Source organism: Pristiophorus japonicus, chromosome 9 (genome assembly GCF_044704955.1).
Source record: "Pristiophorus japonicus isolate sPriJap1 chromosome 9, sPriJap1.hap1, whole genome shotgun sequence".
In the NCBI taxonomy this organism is placed as follows: Eukaryota; Metazoa; Chordata; class Chondrichthyes; family Pristiophoridae; genus Pristiophorus; species Pristiophorus japonicus.
The window spans coordinates 69,720,105-69,746,988 of NC_091985.1; the positions used below are offsets into that span (position 1 = coordinate 69,720,105).

The following is a 26,884-nucleotide window of genomic DNA, read 5'->3' on the forward strand; positions in this document are numbered from 1 at the left end:
CGCTGTCAGAGGTGCTGTCTTTTGCATGAAACATTTAACCGAGGTGCCATCTGCCCTCTCAGGTGAACGTAAAAGATTCCATGGCATTCTCTCCGGTGTCCTGTTCAACACTTATCCCTCAACCAACAGCACTAAAAAAACAGAATATCTGGTCGTCGAGTCGGGAGTTCGGAAGCCTCAGAGGTCGGTGAGGTGAGTTGGTAAGTAGCTCTCTTTTCTCTATTTCTTTTTTAGTAGATTTTAAACTAGATAAGGCTAACTAGAGGGATGGCAGGGCAGCTCAGTCCCGTGGAGTGCGCATCCTGCGGCATGTGGGAAGTCCTGGACGCTTCGCGCAGCCTAGACAACCATGTGTGCAGGAGGTGTCTCCAGCTTCAACTGCTCGAGCGCTGCATTTTGTAGCTGGAGCAGCGGGTGGAGTCAATACGGTGCATCCACGAGCTGAGAGCTACGTGGATAGCACATTTCAGGAGGTGGTCACCCCGCAGCTTAAAGGCATGCAGGTAGCGGGGAAGTGGGTGACCATCAGACTAAGTAAGTGTGCTAGGCAGGTATCGCAGGAGTGCCCCCGTGAGTCCATCTCGCTTTCAAATTGATATTCACTTCTGAGTATCGATAAGGACAATGGTGCCTCTGGGGAGTGCAGCCAGAGCCAATTCCAAGGCACCACGGGTGGCTCAGCTGCACAGGGGGGAGGGACGAAGAAGAAACGAGCCCTAGTGATAGGGGATTCTATAGTTAGGGGAACAGACAGGTGTTTCTGCGGCCGTAGATGTGACTCCCGAATGGTTTTGTGCCTCCCTGGTACCAGGGCCAAGGATGTCACAGAGCGGATGCAGGGCATCCTTGGCGGGGGGAGGGTAAACAGCTAGAGGTCATGGTCCATATTGGGACCAACGACATAGGTCAAATGAGGGATGAGGTCCTGCAGGAAGAATTCGGGGAGCTAGGAAGAAAATTCAAGGATAGGACCTCAAAGGTAGTAATCTCCGGGTTACTACTGGTGTCACGTGCTAATGAGTATAGGAATAGAGGATAGAGAGGATGAACACGTGGCTGGAAAGTTGGTGTAGGAGGGAGGGCTTTAAATTTTTGAGGCATTGGGACCGCTTCTGGGGGAGATGGGACCTGTACAAACTGGGCAGGTTGCACAGCGCCGGGACCAATATCCTCGCGGGGAGTTTTGCTAGTGCTGTTGGGGAGAGTTTAAACTAGCTTGGCAGGGGGATGGGAACCTGAGAATGAATTCAAAAGGGAAGGAAGTAAAGCAGAAATTGGGTGGCAAGAATCTAGAAAGCAAATCTGTAAGACAGAGGAAACAGGGCTTAGTATGTAGTAAGCAAGGAGGTCTTCCTGTGCTGAATGGTTTTTACTTTAATGCAAGGAGTATAGCGAATAAGATGGATGAGCTAAGAACACAGGTAAACATTTGGGAGTATGACATTATAGCCATTACAGAAACATGGCTGAAAGAGGGGCAGGTTTGGCAGATCAATATTCCTGGCTACAGGATTTTTAGACAAGATAGAGAGGGGGTAAAAAGGTGGGGGGGGGGGGGCAGGGGGTTGCGATACTAATTAAAGAAACTATTACAGCGGTGAGGAGGGATATGTTTGAGGGATCATCAAATGAGGCCATATGGGTCGAATTGAAAAATAAAAAAGGGGTGATCACACTGCTGGGCGTGTATTATAGACCACCAAACAGTGGGAGGGAGATAGAGGAGCAAATATGTAGGCAAATTGCTGTGAAGTCCAAATAAATTAGGGTAGTAATAGTAGGGGATTTTAACTATCCAAATATTGATTGGGACAAATTTAATGTGAAGGGTATAGAGAGTGCGGAATTCTTGAAATGCATTCAAGAGAACTTTTTTTAGTCAGTATGTAGCAAGCCCAACACGAGAGGGACAGTTTTGGATTCAGTTTTGGGGAATGAAGCTGGGCAGGTTGAAGGGGTATTAGTGGGAGAGCACTTGGGCCAGTGACCATAATTCAGTCAGATTCAAGTTGGTTATAGATAAGGACAAGAATAGGTCTGGAAATAAAAGTTCCGAATTGGGAGAAAACTAATTTTGCTAAGTTAAGGAATGATTTGGCCATAGTGGACTGGAAACAGCTACTTGTGGGTAAATCAGTGTCAGAACAGTGGGAGGCATTCAAGGAGGAGATCCGGAAGGCTCAGGCCAAATATGTGCCCTTAAAGAAAAAGGTGGGAAAAATAATTCTAGAACCCCCTGGATGTCTAGGGACTTACAGGGGAGGATTAAGAAAAAAAGGGACACTTATGTCATATACCAACGGCTAAATAGTTTAGAATCTTTTGAGGAATATAGAAAGTTAAGAGGCAAAATTAAAAAGCATATTAGGAATGCTAAGAGAGAGCACGAGAAATTCTTGGCCAGTAAAATTAAGGAAAACCCTAAGATGTTCTATAAATATATTAAGAGTACGAGGGTACCTAAAGAAAGGGTAGGGCCTATTAGAGACCATGAGGATAATCTTTGTGTGGAGGCAGAAGATATTGGTAGGTTTCTTAACGACTACTTTGCATCTGTTTTCACAAAGGAAAGGGGAGTAAATGGGTACTTTTCAGAATGGCAGGCAGTGACTAGTGGGGTACCGCAAGGTTCTGTGCTGGGGCCCCAGCTGTTTACATTGTACATTAATGATTTAGATGAGGGGATTAAATGTAGTATCTCCAAATTTGCGGATGACACTAAGTTGGGTGGCAGTGTGAGCTGCGAGGAGGATGCTATGAGGCTGCAGAGTGACTTGGATAGGTTAGGTGAGTGGGCAAATGCATGGCAGATGAAGTATAATGTGGATAAATGTGAGGTTATCCACTTTGGTGGTAAAAACAGAGAGACAGACTATTATCTGAATGGTGACAGATTAGGAAAAGGGGAGGTGCAACGAGACCTGGGTGTCATGGTACATCAGTCATTGAAGGTTGGCATGCAGGTACAGCAGGCGGTTAAGAAAAAAAATGGCATTTTGGCCTTCACAGCGAGGGGATTTGAGTACAGGGGCAGGGAGGTGTTACTACAGTTGTACAGGGCCTTGGTGAGGCCACACCTGGAGTATTGTGTACAGTTTTGGTCTCCTAACTTGAGGAAGGACATTCTTGCTATTGAGGGAGTGATTCCCGGGATGGCGGGACTGACACATCAAGAAAGATTGGATCAACTGGGCTTGTATTCACTGGAGTTCAGAAGAATGAGAGGGGATCTCATAGAAACGTTTAAAATTCTGACTGGTTTAGACAGGTTAGATGCAGAAAGAATGTTCCCAATGTTGGGGAAGTCCATAACCAGGGGGCACAATCTAAGGATAAGGGGTAAGCCATTTAGGATCGAGATGAGGAGAAACTTCTTCACCCAGAGAGTGGTGAACCTGTGGAATTCTCTACCACAAAGTTGTTGAGGCCAATTGACTAAATATATTCAAAAAGGAGTTAGATGTAGTCCTTACTACTCGGGGGAATCAAGGGGTATGACAAGAAAGCAGGAATGGTGTACTGAAGTTGCATGTTCAGCCATGAACTCATTGAATGGCAGTGCAGGCTCGAAGGGCCGAATGGCCTACTCCTGCACCTATTTTCTATGTTTCTATATTTCTATGTTTCTAATGCAGATACTGCTATTCTGGATGAAATAAATATAGTGAGAGAGGAAGTATTAAGGGGTTTGGTCGCTTTGAAAGTAGATAAGTCCCCAGGCCCGGATGAAATGCATCCCAGGCTGTTGAGCAAAGTAAAAGATTAAAAGCCGAGGCCTTGATCATCATTTTCCAGTCCTCTTTGGATCTGGACATGGTGCCGGAGGATTGGAGAACTGCTACTGTAGTACCCTTGTTTAAAAAAGGGAAAAAGGGATAGGCCGAGTAATTACAGGCCTGTCAGCCTAACCTCAGTGGTAGGAAAATTATTGGAAAAAATCCTGAAAGACAGCATAAATCTGCATTTGGAAAGGCAAGGATTAATTAGGGATAGTCAGCGTGGATTTGTTAAGGGAAGATCGTGTTTGACTAACCTGATGGAATTTTTTGAGGCAGTAACTGAGAGGATCGATGAGGGTAGTGCATATGATGTAGTATATATGAACTTGAGCAAGGCTTTTGATAAGGTCCCACATGATAGACTGGTCATGAAGGTTAAAGCCCATGGGATACAGGGCAAAGTGGCAAGTTCGATCCAAAATTGGCTTGGAGGTAGGAAGCAAAGGGTAATGATTGATGGAGGTTTTTGTGACGGGAAGGATGTTTCCAGTGGGGTTCCGCAGGGCTCAGTACTGGGTCCCTTGCTTTTTGTGGTATATATCAATTTTTTAGATTTAAATATAGGGAGCATGATTAAGACGTTTGCAGATGACACTAAAATTGGATGTGTGGTTGATAATGAAGAGGAACGTCATGGGCTGCAAGAGGAGATCAATCTACTGGTCAGGTGGGCAGAGCAGTGGCAAATGGAATTTAATTCAGAGAAATGTGAGGTGATGCACTTTGGGAGGGCTAATAAGGAAAGGGTATACACATTAATGTGGTAGGCCACTTAATAGTGTAGATGAACAACGGCTCCTTGGAGGTCCACAGATCCTTGAAAGTAGCAGGCCAGGTGGATAAGGTGGTTAAGAAGGAATATGGAATGTTTGCCTTTATTGACCGAGGCATAGAATATAAGAGCAGGAAGGTTATGCTTAAATTGTATGATACTTTGGTTAGGCCACAGCTGGAGTACTGCATGCAGTTCTGGTCGCCATATTATAGGAAGGACGTGATTGCACTAGAGAAGGTGCAGAGGAGATTTACTCGGATGCTGCCTGGAATGGAGAATCTTAGTTATGAGGACAGATTGGATAGGCTGGGTTTGCTCTCATTGGAACAGAGGAGGTTGAGAGGTGATCTCATCGAGGTGTACAAAATATTGAAGGGCCTTGACATAGTGGATAGTAAGAGCCTATTTCCATTGGTCGTGGGGTCTATATGAGGGGGCATAGTTTTAAGGTGGTTGGTGGAAGGTTTAGAGGGGATTTGAGGGGGGGTTTCTTTACGCAGAGGGTTGTGGGGATCTGGAACTCGCTGCCTGGAAGAGTGGTGGATAGAGAAACCCTCACCGCTTTGAAGAAATGGTTGGATGGGCACTTAAAGTGCAGGGTTACGGACCTAGAGCTGGTAATTGGGATTAGACTGGATGACCTTTTGTTGGCCGACGCAGATATAATGGTAAGTACTGCAGGGAATAGAATACGGCCAGGGTGATCTCCTGGACTAGTTTTGATCGCCTGGATGGGTTACAGAGCAATTTTCCCAGATTTTTTCTCCCTAAATTGGCCTGGGTTTTTATCTGGTTTTTGCTTCTCCCAGAAGATCACATGGCTCCGGTTGGGGTAGAGTGTACAATGTTTCAGTATAAGGGGTGTCACTGTTGTGTGAGGCGGACTGGTTGGGCTGGGTGCTCTTTGCCTTTCCGTCACTTTTCATAGGTTTATATTTAACCTTTAGAGCTGCTGATCATGGGCCTTGCGGCTTTTTGTCGGCTGGCGCAGACACGATGGGCCGAAATGGCCTCCTTCTGCGCTGTAAATTTCTATGTTTCTATTTCACTGTGGGACCTTACTGTACGTAAATTGGCTGCCTATTTCCTCCAATACAACGGTGACTACACTTCGGAAGCACATAATTGGCTGTAAAGCATTTTGTGACATCCTGAGGCCGTGCAAAGCATATTTAATATTTATTTAACTAGTTCAATACATATCCTAACAAACTAACAATTATTGAAAGTATTCCTCAGGAAAAAGAATGAAATAGTTCTGGCTCTGGGTTCAATCCTGAGAGAATTAAAGGTTTCGATACAGAAATCTTTCCAAGTAGCAGGACAAGTTCACAGAGCTGTAAAAAAGAGGGAGAAAGACGAGAAAAGCCCAGACAGGGGAAATTTTTGCTGAAACCTTAGGCGCAAAAGAGTTGGCCAAGATGCCGTTTTAAGCTGAAATACCGGTTTAGCCTGCATTTAGCGCAAGACGCCATTTTGGTAAAAGAGTTGAAACCAGCGCTAGAAACGGCCTCCCGGAGGCTTATTAAATGGCTGATTGCCACTTAAAATGCCTGCTAGCGCTCAATGAAAAAGTAAGTGCTGTGCTATTCCACCTTATTGGACACCTTATAGGAGTCACCAGGAGAAACGGAGTGCTTGGTCATGGGCATCTTGCTAGGGGTCCCCCTGGGTCTGGATGAGGAATGGGAGGAGCACACGAGGCCAGGCAGAGCAGCACCAGCTGCTGCAGAAGAGAGGGACAGGAGTGCGAGGTCCCCACTGTGGGTACGGGACATCCCTCCTCCTCTGGACTTCTTCCACCAGGACCTTCAGTGCTGCTTCCGAGAACCTGTGCGCTCTCTCCCTCGGTCCCTGAGCCATCCTGCAACTTTGTGCCAGCCAGAGCACTCCACACCTTCAGTGGAGGTGGGTGTGAGGAGCCCATATGTACTGATCCATGAAAATTGCGTCCAATCAACACTTGTGTGCTGAACATCCAAGCAAGTTCAAATTATGGCAATCAGCAAATTAGGACCAAAATTGTGGGCTAAATCCAGACTTTCAAACAGGCGTGTCTTATTAGCATCTAGCATCTGTTTTCACACATTGGTCAAAATAACCCTCTGCATGTCCTGTTCCAAACGAAATCACGAATAGTACAAACCATCAAAATTAATCGAAAAAATGTTGGGTTTGGAAATTAGTTTTGTTGCTTTTTACTCTTCACACTTTACTTTGGCCCAGCATTCGCTAAAAAGTTCCAGTAGGTTAAAGTTGCAATAGATGGCTACCTCTTCATCAGGTGCATATAGCTTAGTGACAGATTTTACTTCACTACGGATTTTAAAGAACGACTTTGAAGTCACATTTGATTTTGCAGTCTCCACATCTACTGAAAAACCTTCTCTGATGTCAGTTCATATTTAATATTGTTGATATTCTAGCGCCGGCTGTCATTCCTCATTCGGACCTGATGACGAGACGTTAAGGTTTTGAAAGTTAACTGGTATTTTACTCTGAAGTGTCTTTTTATTTGTACTATGATACTGCTTTGAGACCTTCACAGTACTGCTATTTTTTTCCTTCATCAAGTTGAAATGCATGGGTATAGATTTAATTTATATTAATTATCAAGTAAATCCTAGGTGGGACAGTGTAATGAAATGCTAATTTTCTCCTTAACAGTGTTTTAGTGGGAATCAGATATTTTGTATAGACACACACACAAAAGAACATCTCTGATTCAACTAGTTCTACAGCTCTTACTTAGTAGTCTCAATGCTATTGATTGCTCCTTGAATTTGTGTTATTTCCCCCCTAGTTGACTAGACAAGCAGGACTGTTGTGTCATTTGATCTCGTCTCAAAAATACATTTACACTCAATTCTTTCCAGGTCTCTTTGCGTATAGAGGTATTCCAGTGAACAGGTCCATCTCAATCCAGCATTTACTTCCTTTGCATACGGTTGTCAGTCTGTTAGTGAGTAAACTGCTGGCGTCCCACTGTCCCACCTATTGCACTTCCTCTTGCTTGGCAGTGGGCCGTTTCAGAACCTGAGCCAAGGTGAATTCTCACTGGATGGCCCATCACAAATTGATCTCTAAATGACACCAAGCAGGGAAGAGAAAACACAGCAGGAGGGGGAATTTTTATGATCTTTAAATGACAATGCTTTCTGTGATCCATAAGTACAATCCACTGCCAATGGGATAATAATTACTTCTGCAGAGATATTGTGCCTGTGAGGCAGAACCAATTTAGCTAGTACAGATTAGCAGGTCAGCTCAGTGCTGTATGACTCCAGCCTGTTAAAAATAAAAACCCTTCATTTTGCTTAGTTTTTTTTGCATGGTTTTTTCAGGCTATGATAAATGTAGTGAGAGCTCCACTGGAGTCCATTTATCACTGTCTGGGCCAGAAAACATTAAGGAAGTGCAGACTTGCAATGACACTGACATGGTGGAGTTTGGTAATAATGGAAAATTTACTTGAGCTGGTGTCAGTGGTCATTAGGGTTTTGTAACCTGGCTGTGCATTAAGCAGCTTAGGTTAAAAGCAGTGGAGAGCAGTGAGTAAAAAAGAGGAAGTTAAGTGCTAAATGATTTAAACCTGGTAAATGCATGCAGTTTTTTTAACTGTTCAGTAGCAGCTGTTAAACCAGTTGTTTATGGGGAGGAGGGGGGATTGGCAGGAGTGAACATATAGGAGCAATCGATATCCATACATTTTGTTCACAGCTATGTTATATACAAGGCTTCTGTTTAGACAGTTGAGCACAATTAGTTAATGCAAAATGCAGCTGAAATGGAGGTAAAGAGAAGTAAGGTAAGGTCACATTAGCCGCAGTGCTGAGACAATGCTGTGGATTTTCTGGCTAATTTACAAATGGGAGGGTCTGCGATTTGTTAATCAAGTGAACTGAAAAAGGGTTATATAGCCTTTGTGATATAGACAAGCCTCAGAAAACCACAGTGTAACTTGTAAAATGAATATATAGAAAATGGTTGCGATAATATAAATATTGCAGATTAAGAAACATTTAAAAAACTACTGTAAATTGAGGCTGTATCATGACTGACAGTGAAATGTAATAATTATCTCTCCCAAGTGAAGCTGACTGGATAACTCTCCAGTGACAAGTGTTGGGTGAGTTATGGCCAGTCTCACCAGAGGAAGTTTTTATTGTATCGCATTGCTGACCATTATATAGTCTGTGTATACCACAAGTCATATTAATGTTAATGGAGACTATCGTGAGGGTGAGGGCACTTTAATACCCTCCACTAAATTATTTGAGTTGTCTCTCACCTCTCCAGAGGTGACTGGCTGCCATCTTGAAAATCCCCCTAGTGGGGAGTTCAGTTAAAAAAATATTAGGGGCAAGTACAGCCTTAATAGCATTATAATTGACCAATTTGTCACAGTGCTAGTTTAAATTTCTAGCTCTGTGACTTTTACCCCTCTGAATTTTTAAAAACATGTAAGTGAAGCTAAAGATGGCATGATTACAATCTTTACCAGTGTTGCCACATCCTAGCAGCTTAGTTAAAGGCGTTCAGTTCATTCAGTTCAGTTTACAATTCTAGCTCTATGGTTCCATCACCTCACAAGGTTTTTAATAATGGACGTTAAATAGTGCAGGATCACAATTGTTCCAGTACTGGAGATACAGCTCTGACTGCATTCCTATGTCCCAGTGCCTCATTGAAGACCATCCTACACATACACCCTTCCAGAATGCAAAACAGCATCCACTGAGATACAGATGCTGATGAAGATGAATAAGCTGAGACCGGCAGATATGATAAAAACTGAAAATCTATCATCGTTCATAAATGTGAGAGTCACTTAAGAGAGACTGTGATGACAGTGCGTTGCGCTGCATGTACTGGTGGGAAACACGGCTCATTAACAATATTTAGAAGTTGGAAAACAGGAAAATAGCTCATTTTTATCACAATTACCAACCAACTCTCGGAATGGTTGAAACGCAGAGCTCTGAAAGGAGATTGTTCTGAGAATGTGATTTCATTAGTGGATTGTTATGAGTATTCTAACTCCTTTCTTAAAAGAGGAATTTCACACAATTTAAAATTTTAAAATGCTATATTATGCAGTGTGACTCCAGTGGTACTCTACATAGAATTACATAGAGTGTACAGCACCGAAACGGGCCGTTCGGTCCGACTTGTCCATGCCCCCGGTTATACTTCACACAACTTCCTTATTCTGTGTAGGTTTTAAGGAAATTTTGCACAGTTGTTGCAGGGGTTTGTTTTCTTCCTTGATAATTCTTTATAAGGTCTTAATTAGAGAAAGAAAAACACAATAATACTGATGCTTCCAAACCTTTGACATTGATGGCTGCTGACATTAGTAGAGAGAGAAAGAAACTGATTTAACTAAAAGTACGTACAGAACAGATACATTCCCAATCACCTTTATCCAGTGGGGAAATGCTATTCCTCTGGGTCGACTGTGAACTGTCACTTCAAACATGACAACCAGGTTGGAATGTGGGCAAGCTGCCAATATTAACATTTCTATCAGAGAGATCTAGTCAAATGCCTGCTACTACAGAGTATTTCCTGTGTTGCTTTTAAAAACCAAAATTATTAGAAAGTTTTGTAAAGGATTTTTAATTTTAAAAAAAATTATTCTTGGGATGTGGGTGATACTGGCAAGGCTGCATATATTGTCCATTCCTAGTGCACTGAGAAGGTGGTGCAGGGCCTTAGAGAACATAAGAACAGGAATAGGACATTAAGCCCCTCAAGCCTATTGCACCATTCAATTAGATCATGGCTGATCTGTATCTCAGCTCCATCTACCCACCTTGGTTCCACTACCCTTAACACCCTTGCCTAACAAAAATATAACAATCTCAGTTTTGACATTTTCAATTGACCCCCAGCCTCAACAGCTTTTTGGGGAGCAAGTTCCAGATTTCTACTACCTTTTGTTTGAAGAAGTACTTCCTTACAACACCCCTGAGTGGCCTAGCTCTAATTTTGATGTTATGCCCCTTGTTCTGGACTCCTCCACCAGAAGAAATAGTTTCTCTTTATCTACCCTTTCAACTCCATTAATAATCTTAAACACCTCAATTAGATCACCCCTTAATCTTCTGGACTCAAGGGAACACAAACCTTCTTGTTGAACCACTCCAGTCTTTGTACTGATGGTGCTCCCGTGATGATGATGGCAGTGAATTCAAATATTTTGACCCAGAGACAATGAAGGAACAACAACAACTTGTATTTATATAGCACCTTTTAATGTAGTGAAATGTCCCAAGGTGCTTCACAGGAGTATCATGAGACAAAAAAGTGTTCAAGAGGGCTGAATTAGAGGAGCACAGACATCTCGGGGGGGGGGGGGGGGGTAGTTGTGGGGCTCAAGGAGATTATAGAGATAGGGAGGGGCAAGGCCATGGAGGGATTTGAAAACAAGGATAAGAATTTTTAAATCGAGGCAGCGCTTAGCTGAGAGTCAGTGAGCATAGGGGTGATGGGTGAGCAGGCCTTAGTGTGAGTTAGGACTCAGGAAGGCACGTTTTGGATCACCTCTAGTTTATGTAGTGTATAATGTGGGAGGCCAGCCAGTGGTGCGTTGGAATATTCACGTCAGAATGGTGTGTGCCTAGGCGCAAAATTTGAAGATGATAATGTTCCTATAATCTCAGTGCTCTTATCCTTTTCAGTGGTCATGTAGCTGTGATGGCCATCAAAGTAACATACATAAGAACATAAGAAAGAGGAGCAGAAGTAGGCCATCTGGCCCCTCGAGCCTGTTCCGCTATTTAATAGGATCATGGCTGATCTGATCATGGACTCAGCTCCACTTTCCTGCTCTCTCCCCAACTTGCAACTTGGTGAGTTTCTGCAGTAGATCCTGTAGATAGTACATACATCAAGCACAGTGTATGGGTGGTGTAGAGAGTGGATATTGAGTTTAGTAGCAGGAGCAATGATAAAGCAGATGTTTATTTCCTGGATATTGACACGTTTCTTGAATGTTGTGGCTGCACCCATTCAGGCGAGTATTCAATCACATTGAGAGTCTGGAGGTAAGCCACCTATCACAGAGTATCCATCTCTGCTGTTATAACGATGGTGTTAATATAGCTGATCCAGTTAAACATCTGGCTAATAGTCACCCCAAAGATGCTGATGGTGGGTGACTCAGATGGTAGTGCCATTTAATGTCAAGGGTTGGGCTTTTTTTTGTTGGAGATGGTCATTGTCTGGCATATATAAGGCTTAAATGTTACTTGACACTTGTAAGTCCATGTCTGAATGTTATCCAGTTTCTCCTGTAGGTTGTACCTTGCATGAGGGAAGACCGTACTGCACATAAGCATTTATCCAATCAAGCCATATCACCTTTCACTGTCCTGTGTACAGAGCCAAGTGATTGTTCAGTACATGTGTTGTAACATCCTCCTCTGGCAAACTGGTCCACTAAGATCTGTATCATGAGAAACTAGGAGGGTAAGTCAGCATACTGGACCTTTGCCAGTAGCTGCTAGCCCCTCTCCACTTCTGCTGCACCTTCCTATGCTTCATGATCTATGCCACATAATGTCTGTACCTGTGCTGCTGATAAGTGCCAATGCATGTGTTGCTGGTTGCCCCTCTGTTGATGTTTCTCTCTAAATGAGTGCTGAAGACTACCTGATTTTCCCTGCTCTGTGAAGAGAGCCAACAGGCAGCTGTGAGTACATAAGAACACTTATCCATGTGGCTACTGCTGTTACTGGGTGCTCATGCACAGTCAGTGTGTATGGCCATGTTGATGTAACATGTGATGCAAGTCATAGAATATATGATTAAAGCAGTACATACCATTTGCTCTGCACATCCATCCAACCTCCTCAGATATGATCCTTTGGACAACCTCCCTTCCTATTAATTTCACAATTCTTGTTTCACATTCGGTCAGTTTATCGCAGTAGTGTGCATTACCCAATCCACTTCTCCCCTCCTATTGTGTGTCAGTTTTGCTTTTAAATATTAAATGAGTGTAGATTAAGACAGGGTGATTCCACCCATGGAAATTTCTTCCTGCAGTATACCATCCTGTATGGCCCAGAGATGTGGACCATATACAGTAGACACCTCAAATCACTGGAGAAATACCACCAACGATGTCTCCGCAAGTTCCTGCAAATCCACTGGGAGGACAGATGCACCAACGTTAGTGTCCTCGATCAGGTCAACATCCCCAGCATCGAAGCATTGACCACACTCGACCAGCTCCATTGGGCGGGCCACATTGTTCGCATGCCTGACACAAGACTCCTAAACCAAGCACTCTACATGGAACTCCTACACGGCAAGCGAGCCCCAGGTGGGCAGAGGAAATGTTTCAAGAACATCCTCAAAGCCTCCTTGATAAAATGCAACATCCCCACCGACACCTGGGAGTCCATGGCCAAAGACCATCCTAAGTGGAGGAAGAGCATCCGGGAGGCCACTGAGCACCTTGAGTCTCGTCACCGAGAGCATGCAGAAAGCAAGGGCTGGCAGCGGAAGTAGCGTGCGGTAAATCAGACTCCCCACCCACCCTTTCCTTCAACCACTGTCTGTCCCACCTGTGACAGAGACTGTAATTCCCATATTGGACTGTTCAGTCACCCAAGAACTCACTTTTAGAGTGGAAGCAAGTCTTTCTAGATTTCGAGGGACTGCCTATGATGATGTTGAGGTAATGTAACTTACATTAGCATGCTATTTTATTTGTTCTATTTCCCTTGCTACTTCCTTTTGAACATTCTTTGTCTACATAAAATGATTTTTTTACCGATATTTTTCATGACTTTCATTTAACTTTAATTTCCAAATCTTATTTTCTGTTGCAATTTTGCAATGACATTTTTGACCTATTTTTCAAGTTGTAAGACCTCTTTAGACTTCCGTTTAGCCCACCTTCACATAATCTATGATATATTGCTGTGCATCTTGCCTCCAAACCAAGTTGTGGGCCACCTTCCTTGAGCAGAAAAGTATTCCCAATCAATGAAAAAAAGCTTTATAACTTGTCTGCTGAACCACATGAGCACAGCTGAATTAACAAACTTGACATTTAAATTGTTTGAGTGGATTGTTAACTGCTTGAAAAACATTAAAAGATGTACTGCGAATGGCCAATTCTCTATTATTTCCATTACAAAAAGTGTGTTGCAGAAAATCACCCACAAGAAATCCTGCACACTCATCATTTTTATTGGGAGTGATTAATATCTATTAAAGAACAGCATTTAACCCTTTATTAAAAACACAGAAAATATAGCGCTCAACTTTTGAAAACCAGTATTCCTTATTCTCTTTTGATGAACATGTCCCTTGAGTTATTTTGTGTTTATTCCCTCCCCGCAACACTGGTTCTAAATATGCACAGGCTCTGTACCCAGAGCTAGGTCTTTTTACTATTGACCCTAACCACCTATTTTCTGCTTGAAAAAACGAGTACAAAGGCAGCACAGCAAAATAGACCCACAGAGGAGAATGGTGTTCTCAGACAATGTTATGATGGTATGGCAGAAGTGTATTAGACGACCCAATTTAGGATGATCTGTGCCGAGTGCTGTAAGCTGTTGAAGCTTGCTTGCCTGCAAATGATACTCTGCATCAGAAGGCTTTTTTATTCAGAGGTCAGATGTAGAATTGTAAGAGATTAATCTGATAAGGGGCAGTGCTGTTTCTAATCGGACTGATGGGAAAAATGCAGTAGTGAGGTGAGAGTCAATGCCGGGTGAATTATTGTGGTGTGATGGACTACCTTGGAGCTTGAGTAATCAAAGAGATAGCACTCACATCCAAAATTACTGTGGCGTTTTTATTCATCAACAGTCTGGCCAGCTTTTGTGTATAGCTGCTGCTCAGTCCCCATACAAAATAAAGCACTCAGAATTATTTTCTGAAATTAAATCTCAATAGGGGTTCAGCTTGGGTTCGCCTTTTCACTCACTGAAATTAAAGCACATTTATTCTCTACAGTGGTCCAGCCTTTAATTTAAACAGTATCTACAAAAGTACAGTGGAACCATTTCACAATCATTTCTCCAAGGAACACATGCTCTGAAAATGAACTTTTTTTGAAGTAACGCTCCAATAATAACAGTGTTGATTTAATCAATGATAAAAGCAATGTATGTCTTTTATTTAAAAAAAAGTTTGGCCTTCTGTTAATAAATTCTATAATCTTTCAGAACTTTGATCCGGTGGGAGGGGCGGGGAGGGGAGGGGGGAAAATGACTCATTATAATTTTGGCAATAGCGAGCATATATTTACAGTTAGCCTAGCAGTCAAAAGTCAACTTAACGTATAATTTATTCATTTTGTCACACATAATCATTTTATATTAACCCTTTGAGGAGCCATGGTGGGATTTATGAACCAGGACAACTTATACAATATTGTTGCAATTTTTGACAAGGGCCTCTATCCAAAATGTTAACCAGTCTGTTCTCTCTTTCCCGTGCAGAGAGCCTTGCTGTGTGTTTCCTGCATTTTCAATATTTATGATTCAGAACCTGCAGTGAGCTAAAGACTAAAAATACTCAACATTAAAATCCTTTCTTTGAACGAATAATGTGACAGAAACAAATTGGTGAAACCTGTAAAGATCTTCCAGCTCTTAAGGGGCTCCATAAAGATGGTCTAAGATATGGTAGTAGTACTTCAATAATCAGAAGCCATTTTAGTTTTTGTTGACTTTTTCAACAACTTCCTTTCAACTAAAGCTGTTATTTTCTTAAAACGTCACTCAAGTATAAGAGCTGAAGATACTTTTCTCTGCAAAAATGAAGCTCTCCATGCCATCATTTTTAAAATTACTTAAGTTGCTGCAATGGAGATCATTTATACCTTTACAGGGATTAATGAACCTGCAAACAGTGCTTGGTGAAGTTAAGGTTTGTTGTATGCTGATATTCATATCCAAATTCAGTCAATTATGGATCAAATACAATAATATTCATCAAATTATTCATTTCATGAGGTACAACAAAGTGTATTTTAATTTTCCCATCCGCAAAAAGATTTGGGTTTGAATAGACTGCACTCTAGATACCATTAACATATTGCCATGCACACTGTTGTTTTCAATTTTGTTTGGACAATAACATTTGAAATGTGTAGTGTTTTTGAATTATAATAGATAAACAAAAAAAGTAACAATTATAACTAAATGATTTTGCAATATTCAAAAATAACTTTGCAGCAACCAGTATTTAAAGCAGCTCTTACGGTAATTTCATTCAACAGAAAGAAGCTCAATAGCCTTGCCTGTACTAAGAAAAATTGAAGAAAAAAAGCACCTTTTTTAATAACCCACTCAGAACAAAAAATAACACATTCATAACAAAATATTAATACTGGAATCATGGATGCATTGCCAATGTATTTTTAATAGATTAGTACATTTTCTGTAAGATACATAATATGCTCTTAATAACTGCGAGATTACAATTTTTTCATTGCTAACCTCCAATGGTATTCATATATCAAACATGAATGGAAGAAACACTTGATTTTCTCATCACATCATGGTGGGAAGTGTAGCGGAGTTCCCATCTTCCTTACAACACTTCTCCAGCTTTGGAATATGTTTTTTGAAACTTCTCGAAAAGAAAAATGGATGTAAAAACAGTTTTGAATGGCTAGAAAGAGAAAATAAAATATCTTAAACAAAGTAGCATCTCTTTGTCTATTATAAATACACAGTGTAAACTACAAGGCTGCAGATATTTTATCTATTATTGTTCAGAATCCAATTGATCAATCAGTAAATAGGATAAAACAGAAAACAGTGACTAAGTCAAAGATACATATCAAATATTAATATAACATTTCTGACAATATCCTCCCAAAAAACAAGCCACTGTATTTGTTATTCACTGACTTTAAATATGGAAATGTTTATTTTTCTGCAGTGTAATGTCTTTAAATTAAATTTTGGTTTATAAATTTTCCCTTGAATACATGTATATTTTAAAATTATTCCTTTAAAAAAAAATGTATTTTTGGATGTAACATGAGTCTCACAAAGTCACACTTCTGGAGGAGCAGTGGTAGAGAGTGAAGCAATCAGCAGAACAGAGTTTGTACTTGGCGTTTTTCCATACAGCATTTTCTGCACAGAGGCTTAAACTGCCCCTTTACAGCTAACCAGCATATTCAAAATCATGTGCCAGTCAATGCTTCAAGTCATTGGCCAGGACCTGGATCTACATTGAAGGTAAAGGTTAGTCAGCTTTATGGGGAAACTTAACATCTTGTGGGAATGTTCTTCATAGAAAAACTGAAATTTGTCTTTAGTCTCAAAAGGTCTCCAGATGCCTTGCATTTTTTAACATAAGAGGTGCTTTAGACTACCTCTAGGTCAGGGTAATTCCCAATCTATAGAATTCTATCCGTCTAACCGCTCTTATCTCTAGGCCAAACAGGTTAATACATAGAAATAGGGCTCCATATAGTGACAGCACTATTCCCAGTCAGAATGGAGATGATTGGGTAATTCCCCCATCAATCACACTATGTGGAAATGGGTGAATCAGAATTGGGTTAAGGGAACAGGATCAAATCCTTTGGAGAACATTTTTTTTATTCATTCACGGGATGTGGGTGCCGCTGGCAAGGCCAGCATTTATTGCTCATCCCTAATTGCCCTTGACAAGGTGATGGTTGCCGGCTTCATGAACCGCTGCAGTTCGTGTGGTCTTCTTCTTCTTAGGCAGTCCCCCGGAGTCGAGGATGACTTGCTTCCACACTAAAATGAGTTCTACGATGACTGATGAGATCAGTGCGGGATCTACAGTCTCTATCACAGGTGGGGCAGATAGTGGTTGGAGGATCGGGGTGCTTGATTTGTCGTACGCTCCTTACGCTGTCCATGTGGAGAAGGTACTCCCACAGTGCTGTTAGGTAGGGAGTTCCAGGATTATGACCCAGCAACGATGAAGGAACAGGTAAAGGTAATTGCTGCAACAAGTTAGATCTTTTTTAATTGATCTCAAATCCACCCTCCTGCCTTTTCACAAATCCTCTCACTTTCTTTTATTCCAGAAACACATCACATATTATTTACTTCAATGGTCTTCTTTGGCAAATTATTTAATGTTTCTATTATCCTTTGTATGGAGTAGTTATATCTTAATTTCCTATTTATTCATATTTTTCTCATTTCTAAATTATATAATCTAATCAATGTAAACAATTTGCATGGCATTTTCTCAACCCTATTGCAATTTTGAGAATTTTTTAGCATTCGATAAGGCTAATGCTAAAATCTTTCTAAGGTCAGTGACAAGTCACTTCGGCAAGGGGAAATTCTGCCCTGCTGTACTTCTAGCAATAAAGCTGCCTGAGGGGAAGATGTCAGCTGTAGGGCTCAACAATCAGCAGTCAAAAAAGGGAACAATCCTGAGGAAATCAGAGGTAATGGTGGGAGCCAAGGGAATTTTGAACACGAGGGACACGACAAAATTCTTGAAATAATATTCTAAAAGGACATTTTCACTGAAGTATTTTACATCCTCCTGCTCCATTGTATGAAGTGATTCTGGAATGGGGTGCATAGCTTCAGCAGCCATGTTGACGTGAAGGAAGGTTTCAGCCTAGATTTTATGCTTTTGGTGTACTTTATGCATAATGGCTATTGGTGGGTACCACTCAGACTCAAATAAAAGTGTGCTTTTTACACCTAATTGTCTGTGGTCAGTTCATTGGCATAACTTCAGATGGGAGTACACAAGGTACATGTGAGTGAAATTTAAAGGGATGAGGACAATTAAAAGGGGGTGGCATAATGGGAGGAAGGGGTATGATTTTACCCCTAACTACCTACGGAATTGGATAGTCAGTTAAAATACCCCATGTTACTGACCAGCCTTGGAGTCACCAGAATCCTGCAGTCTGCGATTTTAACCCGCTTTCCTGAGCAGGCAGCAAGGACACCTGTCTGAAACCACTGGGGTTCTCCTATACATATGCATGTTGGATCCTGATGACATCATCAGGACCTGACTGTAATTTTAACTAATGCCTGAGTGCTATGACTTTCCCACCATGCCAACCCTGGACAGAAGAGAATCAGCCCTAGGACAGGCCGGACAAGATGCATTTATTTGATTCTTTTGTGGAGCCTGGAGAAGTAGAACTGCTCCTCCAGGTCGCAGAAAGGAAATCGTCAACCTCCCCTGCCCCAGATCCCCTTCCTTGATGCGAGACCTCTGCGGAATGCACCCATAACCAGATCCTGTCCCTTACCCTATGTTGGTGGATGGCCTCCTGGACAAGTGATTTTTCACTGGCAATGCAGCATACCTGCAAGGAGTGCAGCCAAGTTTTGGGCCAAAGCTGACCATTCTTGTTACTGGACATGTCCAGTGCTGCTTTTTCCATTGCAGCAGATGGCACCGCTCCACATCTGTCTGCTGTGTGAGGCAGTTCCCCACAACAATTTGCTAGTTGGGTGTGATAGCACCTGCAGAAATAGTTGGTGGTATTTTGATGGGTGCGGATCACCCCAGTATGCTTACTTCATGAGCACTGCCACTGAAATATTGTGATTAGGGTCCTTCCATAGAATTATAAGATTTTATTGTACATAAGGAGGCCATGTGGCCATCATGCCGTGCTGACTCTCTGAAAGAGCTAATCACTTAGTTCCATTCCCCTGCTCGTTCCCATACCCTTTTACATTTTTCTTTTGCAAATATTTATCCACTTCCCTTTTAAAAGCTTTTATGAATTATTTTTCTGCCAATCTTTCTGGTCAGGTATCCCATGTTCTAACAAATCAATGTATAAAAAACAATTCTCCTAATCTCTCCCTTCATTCTTTTGGTGGTAATCTGAAATTTATGCCATCTAGTTACTCTGCTCACTGACTTTCAACATTACAGCCAGTCAGGCATTCACATATCTTAGTGCTGCCATCAAATCTGCTGTCCCAAATTCCTTTTGCCAAGCAGAGCCTCCACCTGCACCAATTCTCTGGCAAAGTGTAGTAAATCCATCTCTGTCTACAGTGGCAGGTGACATAGAGCCTCTATCTTGCAACCTGACTTACCGGGCATCTCTCCACAGGTCCTCTTTTTCTTTCAAAAGCATCATATAGGGGGTTCCCATTGGTACCATTATTGGTGATGGGACAAAAATTAATAATGAACAGCAATTGATAGAAAGGCTCACAAGAACCCGAGTGCTAACAGAGGGAAAAAACGAATAAGGAAAGGCTAAAATATATTTACCATAGCATTACTGCGATCTTTCCTTGACCTCCATACATTTACTGTTACCTAGCAACCCTGGACATCCATTGCACAGGATGTCCTGCATGCTGGAATGGCAGAAAAAGCTGTGCAGGACAAACACACCTCCCCAGTAAATATTTAAATGAAGTGTCCAACTGTTTGAGATGAGTTCTTCCACTGTCGCTGATCCCACCCACCCAAAACTGCATCAGAGGGACAAATGAGCAAAGTTTTGGCAGGGAAGGATTTATGATAATTTTTTTCTACTTTTAGCCACCTGATTATTGCCTCAAACTCTGCAGATGAAAATCTGGACTACAGTGTCTGAAGATATCGGGGCTGAAACTCAGGTCCGCCTGAAACGGGCCGCACCTACCACTCTTGATGTGTTTTTTTCCGCCGATGTGGATCAGGTGGCCTCTTTCATAAAATTCAGCTCTTTGGCAATTTTTTTGGAGCGGGCCAGAAACCAGTCATAATGGGGGCGGAAGTGCGGCAGTGAACACTCCAGAGGGGCGGAAATGGAGGCGGGACGGGGTCACCCCCACTGTCAGTCATCAGCCTGGCACTGATGACATCATGACGCGTGTGCATCACTACGTCTCTCCCCTTCACTTAAAGGGGAGAGCCTTCGCCATTTTAAAACTTTGGTCCACTGAGCCACCAGGTAGGGTTTTGGCCAGGCCAGTTGACTGGCACCCAAGAGGGGATGCCAGGGCTGCCTGTTGGTAGCCCAGCCTTACCCGGGGGCATAATTGTCGACCTGACCTGGCAGTCGGCGGACAAAAAAAAACATGGTAACTGCGGCAGTATGCCCTCCCATTGAATGAGCACCGCTCAGCCATGTCCCACACACCGAAAGCAACGTGCACCAACAGAAAAAGCTGTCGGGGGCACCGTGTGGTGGGATGAAGATTTTTGCAAGTGAATTTAGATGGAGATGCGGGAGATCGGCGGTGCGCCCTTTGATGACGCACTTAGGACGGTCGGCAGCAGTGGGGCGGAAGTGGGGAACCCGGAAAAACCCCTGAGGTGAACTTCGCTGGCGACGACCATTCGATCGCAAATCGGCGGCCACTCGACTTCGCCGCTTGGTCGCTGCTTTCCAGCCGTATGAGGCCTTTTCGGGAGGCTGAATTTCGGCCCCATCAACTCTGGCCTTTGGATCGTAGAGTGGACACCTGAGGTCACGGATAGAAACCTATTGGATATTTGATCTTGAAAAATCTTGTGTCATCAGGAAGAAAAGATACTGTTATGTATGTAAACTTTACTAGTGTGTAAGACTTGCCACCAGGGGGCGAACCTGTTGGAGACCCAAGGGTCACCTGCACACCCCGGGCAACCAGGTATAAAAGGCAGTCTACCATGCTGCTTCCTCACTCTGGAGTTACATTAAAGAGACCAAGGTCACAACAGTTTGAGCTTACAGTATAGAGGCCCCAAGTTTCGACATGATTTGCTCCTGATTTTTAGGAGCAACTGGTGTAGAACGGAGTATCTTAGAAATTTGAATTCTCGCCATTTAGTTTGCTCCAGTTCTAGTCAGTTAGAACAGTTTCACTTTGGAACAGAATTATTTTTTCAAAAGGAGGCGTGTCCGGCCACTTACGCCTGTTTTCAATGTTTCGTCAGTGAAAACTTACTCCAAACTAACTTAGAATGGAGTAAGTGAAGATTTTTGTACGCTCGAAAAAACCTTGTCTACACTTTAGAAAATCAGGTGTAGGTTACAAATCAGCCGTAGGGAATGGGAGGGGGGAGGGGGGGTTTAAAGGGAAGTTTACAAACATTAAACACTTCAGTTTTACAAATAAAGAGCCATCATCAATAATAAATGATAAAAACATCAATACATCAACCAATAAATCAATTAAAAAAAATTAATAAGAAATAATTTTTTAAAAAATCAATAAATAAAACATTTCCTACTTACCGACTGCAGCACCGGGAACCCTCCAACAGCGTGCTGGGATGGCCCCCCCCCCCACCTCCAGTGTGTCTCTGTCAGTGTCTCTATCTCTGTCTGTCTGTCTGTGTGTGTCTCTTATTCTCTGTCTGTCAGTGTCTGTGTTTCTGACAGCAAGGGGAGGGGGAGGAGGAGGGGAGGGGGAGAGAGAGAGGGGGAAGCAGAGGGAGGGATGGGGAAGAAGGGGGAGACGGGGGAGGAGGAGAAGGGGAAGGGGGGAAGAGAAGGGGGAAGGGGGGGAGGAGTAGAAGGGGGAAGGGGGGAGGAGGAAAAGGGGGGGAAAGGAGAAGGGGGGAAAGGAGAAAGGGGGGAAAGGAGAAGGGGGGAAAGGAGAGGGGGAAAGGAGATGGGGGGGAAAGGAGATGGGGGGTGAAAGGAGATGGGGGGAAAGGAGATGGGGGGGAAAGGAGATGGGGGGGAAAGGAGAAGGGGGAGGGAGGCTGAACGGGCCCGAGACTTCGGGCAGGGCCCGTCCCCGTCCCCGTCCCCGTCCCCGTCCCCGTCCCCAGCACCTGATTTACAGGTAGGTGGCGTTGGGTCGGGTCGGGTCGGGATCACGGGTCGGGTCGGGTCTGGGGGAGCGCGGGTCAGGGTCGGGAGCGCGGGTCAGGGTCGGGGGGGTGGTGGGAGGGAGTTCGGTTCGGTTCGGGTCGGGGGGAGGGAGGGAGAGGGAGGTCAGGTTGGGGGGAGGGAGGTCAGGTCGGGTCCAGTCGGGGCGGGGGGAAGCGGGTGTCTGTGTCAGTGTCGGGTCCGGTCCGGAGGCGGGGGAAGCGGGATTTGGGTCGGGTCCAGTCCGGGGGGACGGGTCCGGGGGCGGGGAGGAAGCGGGAGTCGGGTCAGTGTCGGGGTCGGGGTTGGGGGTCGGGAAGCGGGAGTCGAGTCGGGTCGGGAGGAAGCAGGAGCTGGCCGTGGGAGGAGCCTTATTCACGCAGCCCCAGTGAGGCCATTCGGCCAGGGCTAGGGGCTGCGTGCTTTGGCCCCTCCCACACAGTTTTGGGCGCCTGGAGCTACTGCACATGCGCACCCACTGTAGTGCGCATATGCAGAGGTCGCGGCACTGTTTTCAGCGCAGGGACCTGGTTCCGCCCCCTACAGCTCGTGCTGTGCTGCGCCGAGCTGCAAACGACCTGCAGGGAGCTGGAGAATCTGGAAGTTTTTTTTAGGTGCACTTTGTGGCGCAAAAAATGGGCGTCCAGGTCGGGACTGCGCCGTTCTAGGCGCGGCTCGAAACTTGGGCCCACAGTCTTGTGAAGTTATTCTGAGCATAACAATTGGTGACGAGTAACAGATCACGAACTTTCATGACGGTTATGGCTGCCGTTGGTATTCTTGAGAGATTTGTTGAGGGTGATGATTGGGAAACCTTCGTTGAGCGTCTTGACCAGTACTTCGTGACCAATGAGCTGGATACAAAAGATACCGCGGTCAAGCGTAGGGAGATTCTCCTTGCTGTTTGTGGGTCCACGATATATGGCCTCATCAAAAATCTGCTAGCACTGACAAAACCAACAGATAAGACATATGCAGAGTTGTGCACGCTGGTTCGGGAACACCTCAAGCCGAAGGAGAGCATCTTAATGGGCAGTTATTGCTTTTACACGCACCATCGCTCCGAGGGCCAGGACGTGGCGAGCTATGTCACCGACCTAAGACGCCTTGTGGGACCATGCATATTTGCTGGATTTTTGGGGGAAATGTTGCGGGACTTTTTCGTGCTTGGAATCGGCCATGAGGTCATTCTTTGCAAACTGCTGTCTGCCAAATCCCTAGATCTGAACAAAGCCATCACGATAGCCCAGGCTTTCTTGTCCACGAACGATAAAACTAAACAAAGATATCTTTGCAGCATCGAAGCTAACCGGCAAGTACCGTGCCTAAAATAACACTTAATGCAGGCAGAACTGAACATGGCAGGGCCTACACGCCTGCAGAGGCCAGACCTAGGATGACTCAGAGTCCGCTGTGGGGCGTAAATGCGAAACCATTAACACCATGTTGGCGCTGCGGGGGTAATCATTGAGCCCATCAATGTCGATTCAAGCACTGTGTGTGCAAGGGCTGTGCAACAATGGGGCACCTCCAGCGAATGTGCAAACGTACTGCGACTCATCACGTCTCAGAGTCGGCAGAAGATGACCGATCTGATGTGGATCATGCTGAACGAGTAAGAGAGGCAACTCAACCCGAGGCTAAAGAGGAAGTGTATGGGGTACATACCTTCACCACCAAAAGTCCTCCGATAATGTTGAAAGTCAAATTAAACGGCATTCCAATTTCCATGGAATTGGACATGGGGGCAAGTCAGTCAATTATGAGCCAGAAGGCTTTTGAGAAACTGTGGGGCAACAAGGCACAAAGGCCAAAACTAAGCCCGATTCACACAAAGCTGCGTACTTACACCAAAGAGCTCATACCAGTCATTGACAGTGCGGCAGTGAAGGTATCATACGATGGAACTGTGCATGATATATCACTATGAATTGTACCAGGCGATGGCCCAATGCTGTTCGGCAGAAGCTGGCTAGGAAAGATCCGATGGAACTGGGGCCATATCAAAGCACTGTCTTCGGTGGATGACGCCTCGTGTGCCCAAGTGCTAAACAAATTCCCGTCATTATTTGAGCTCGGCATCGGCAACTTCACAGGCGCCAAAGTGCAGATCCATCTAGTCCCTGATGCACGGCCCGTTCATCACAAGGCCCGAGCAGTTCCATATATGATGCGAGAGAAAGTCGAGATCGAGCTGGACAGACTTCAACGAAAGGGAATCATATCACCAGTCGAGTTCAACGAGTGAGCCAGTCCAATTTTTCCGGTGTTGAAAAGCAATGGGACGGTCAGAATCTACGGGGACTACAAGGTAACGATCAACCGAGTCTCGTTAAAGGACCAGTACCCACTACCCAAAGCAGATGATCTATTCGCAACGCTAGCAGGAGGGAAGTCGTTCACCAAGCTGGATTTAACCTCTGCTTACCTGAACCTTCGAAAAAATTGACATGCATCAACACACACAAAGGACTGTTCATATACCACAGATGCCCCTTTTGGGATTCGCTCAGCTGCGGCCATCTTCCAGAGGAACATGGAGAGTCTGCTGAAATCAGTTCGGCGCACCGTGGTGTTTCAAGACGACATCCTGATCACTGGTCGCAACACCACCGAACATTTGCACAACCTGGAAGAGGTTCTAAAGCGACTGGACAGAGTAGGACTCAGGCTGAAATGCTCCAAGTGTGGTTTCCTGGCACCAGAGGTCGAATTTTAGGGGAGAAAGATTGCGGTGGTCGGCATCAGACCCACGGACTCTAAGATGGAGGCCATCAAGAATGCACCCAGACCACAGAATGTGACGGAGCTGCGTTCGTTCCTGGGACTCCTCAACTATTTTGGTAACATTCTGCCGGGGTTGAGCACTTTGCTGGAACCTTTGCATTGATTGCTACGCAAGAGTGATGATTGGGTTTGGGGTAAATTTCAAGAGACAGCCTTTAATAAAGCCAGAAATCTGCTATGTTCTAACAAGTTACTTGTATTGTATGACCAGTGTAAACGTTTAGTACTAGCTTGTGATGCATCGTCGTACAGGGTCAGTTGTGTGTTACAGCAAGCCAGTGTGTCAGGCAAACTGCAACTGGTTGCATATGCATCCAGAAGTTTATCTAAGGCTGAAAGAGCCTACAGTATGGTTGAGAAAGAAGCATTAGCATGTGTATACGGGGTTAAGAAAATGCATCAAAGCTATTTGGACTCCGGTTCGAGCTCGAAACCGACCACAAACCCCTCATTTCGGTGTTCTCAGAAAGCAAAGGTATTAACACCAATGTTTCGTCCCACATCCAAAGATGGGCACTAATGTTATCTGCGTATGACTGTGTAATCCAACACAGATCAGGCACTGAGAACCGTGCTGATGCCCTCAGTCGGCTACATTGCCCACCACCGGGATGGAAATGGCACAACCCGCAGACTTGCTTCTGGTCATGGATGTTTTTGAGAGTGAGGGGTCACACGTCATGGCTCGTCAGATCAGGTCCTGGACTAGCCAGGACCCTGTGCTATCACTAGTAAAAAGCTGCGTCCTCAATGGGAGCTGGTCGGCTGTTCCCGGGGAAATGCAAGATGAAATTAAGCCGTCTTACCGACGCAAGGATGAAATGTCCATCCATTCGGATTGTCTCCTACAGGGGAATCGCGTGGTTTTGCCAAAACAAGGCAGGGAAACGTTTATACGCAACCTACACAGTACCCACCTAGGCATAGTCATGATGAAGGCTATCGCCAGGTCGCACGTTTGGTGGCCCGGCATTGACTCGGAATTGGAGTCATGCGTACACCCATGTAACACTTGCTCACAGTTGAGCAATGCACCAAGGGAGGCCCCACTGAATCTGTGGTCATGGCCCTCCAAACCATGGTCCAGGGTCCACGTAGATTTTGCTGGCCCCTTTCTAGGAAAGATGTTCCTAGTAGCAGTGGACGCTTACTCTAAATGGATTGAATGTATAATAATGTCATCATGTACGTCCTTGTTAGTGACAGTGGACCATGTTTCACCAGCTCGGCATTCAATGAGTTCATGACCCGCAATGGCATCAAGCATGTCAGGTCTGCCCCGCTTAAGTCCGCATCCAATGGTCAAGCGGAATGGGCAGTCTAAACTATCAAGCAGAGCTTGAAATGCATGATGGATGGTTTCCTGCAGTCCCGGTTATCTCAGGTTCTGCTCAGTTACCGCACGCGACCTCACTCGCTTACTGGGGTTCCCCCTGCAGAATTGCTAATGAAGAGAGCACTCAAAACCAGGCTCTCCTTAGTCCACCCAGATCTCAATGATCATGTAGAAACCTGGCGTCACCGGCATAACGTGTACCACCATCACGTGGCTTTATCGCGTGACATTGAGGTTAATGACCCTGTGTTTGTTCTTAATTACGGTCATGGTCCCAAATGGATTGCTGGCACTGTTTTAGCCAAGGAGGGGAATAAAGTGTTTGTTGTCAAGCTTTTGAATGGACAAACATGCAGAAAGCATTTGGATCAGACCAAACTGCGATTCACTGACAACCAAGAACAGTTTGAAGAGGACATTACCATCACTGATCCACCAACACA

At 44.3% G+C, this 26,884-nt stretch overlaps 1 protein-coding gene across 1 annotated transcript in view; it reads right to left on the reverse strand.

Moving 5' to 3' along the window:
- Nucleotides 1–15,994: 15,994 nt before the first annotated feature.
- Nucleotides 15,995–26,884, reverse strand: part of spata17 (spermatogenesis associated 17) — a 516,063-nt gene continuing 505,173 nt past the window's right edge. Inside the window, exon 10 of the mRNA XM_070889444.1 lies at nucleotides 15,995–16,203. Coding sequence (XP_070745545.1) covers nucleotides 16,123–16,203 — 81 coding nt within the window. The 3' untranslated portion in view covers nucleotides 15,995–16,122. The remainder of the gene's footprint in view (nucleotides 16,204–26,884) is intronic.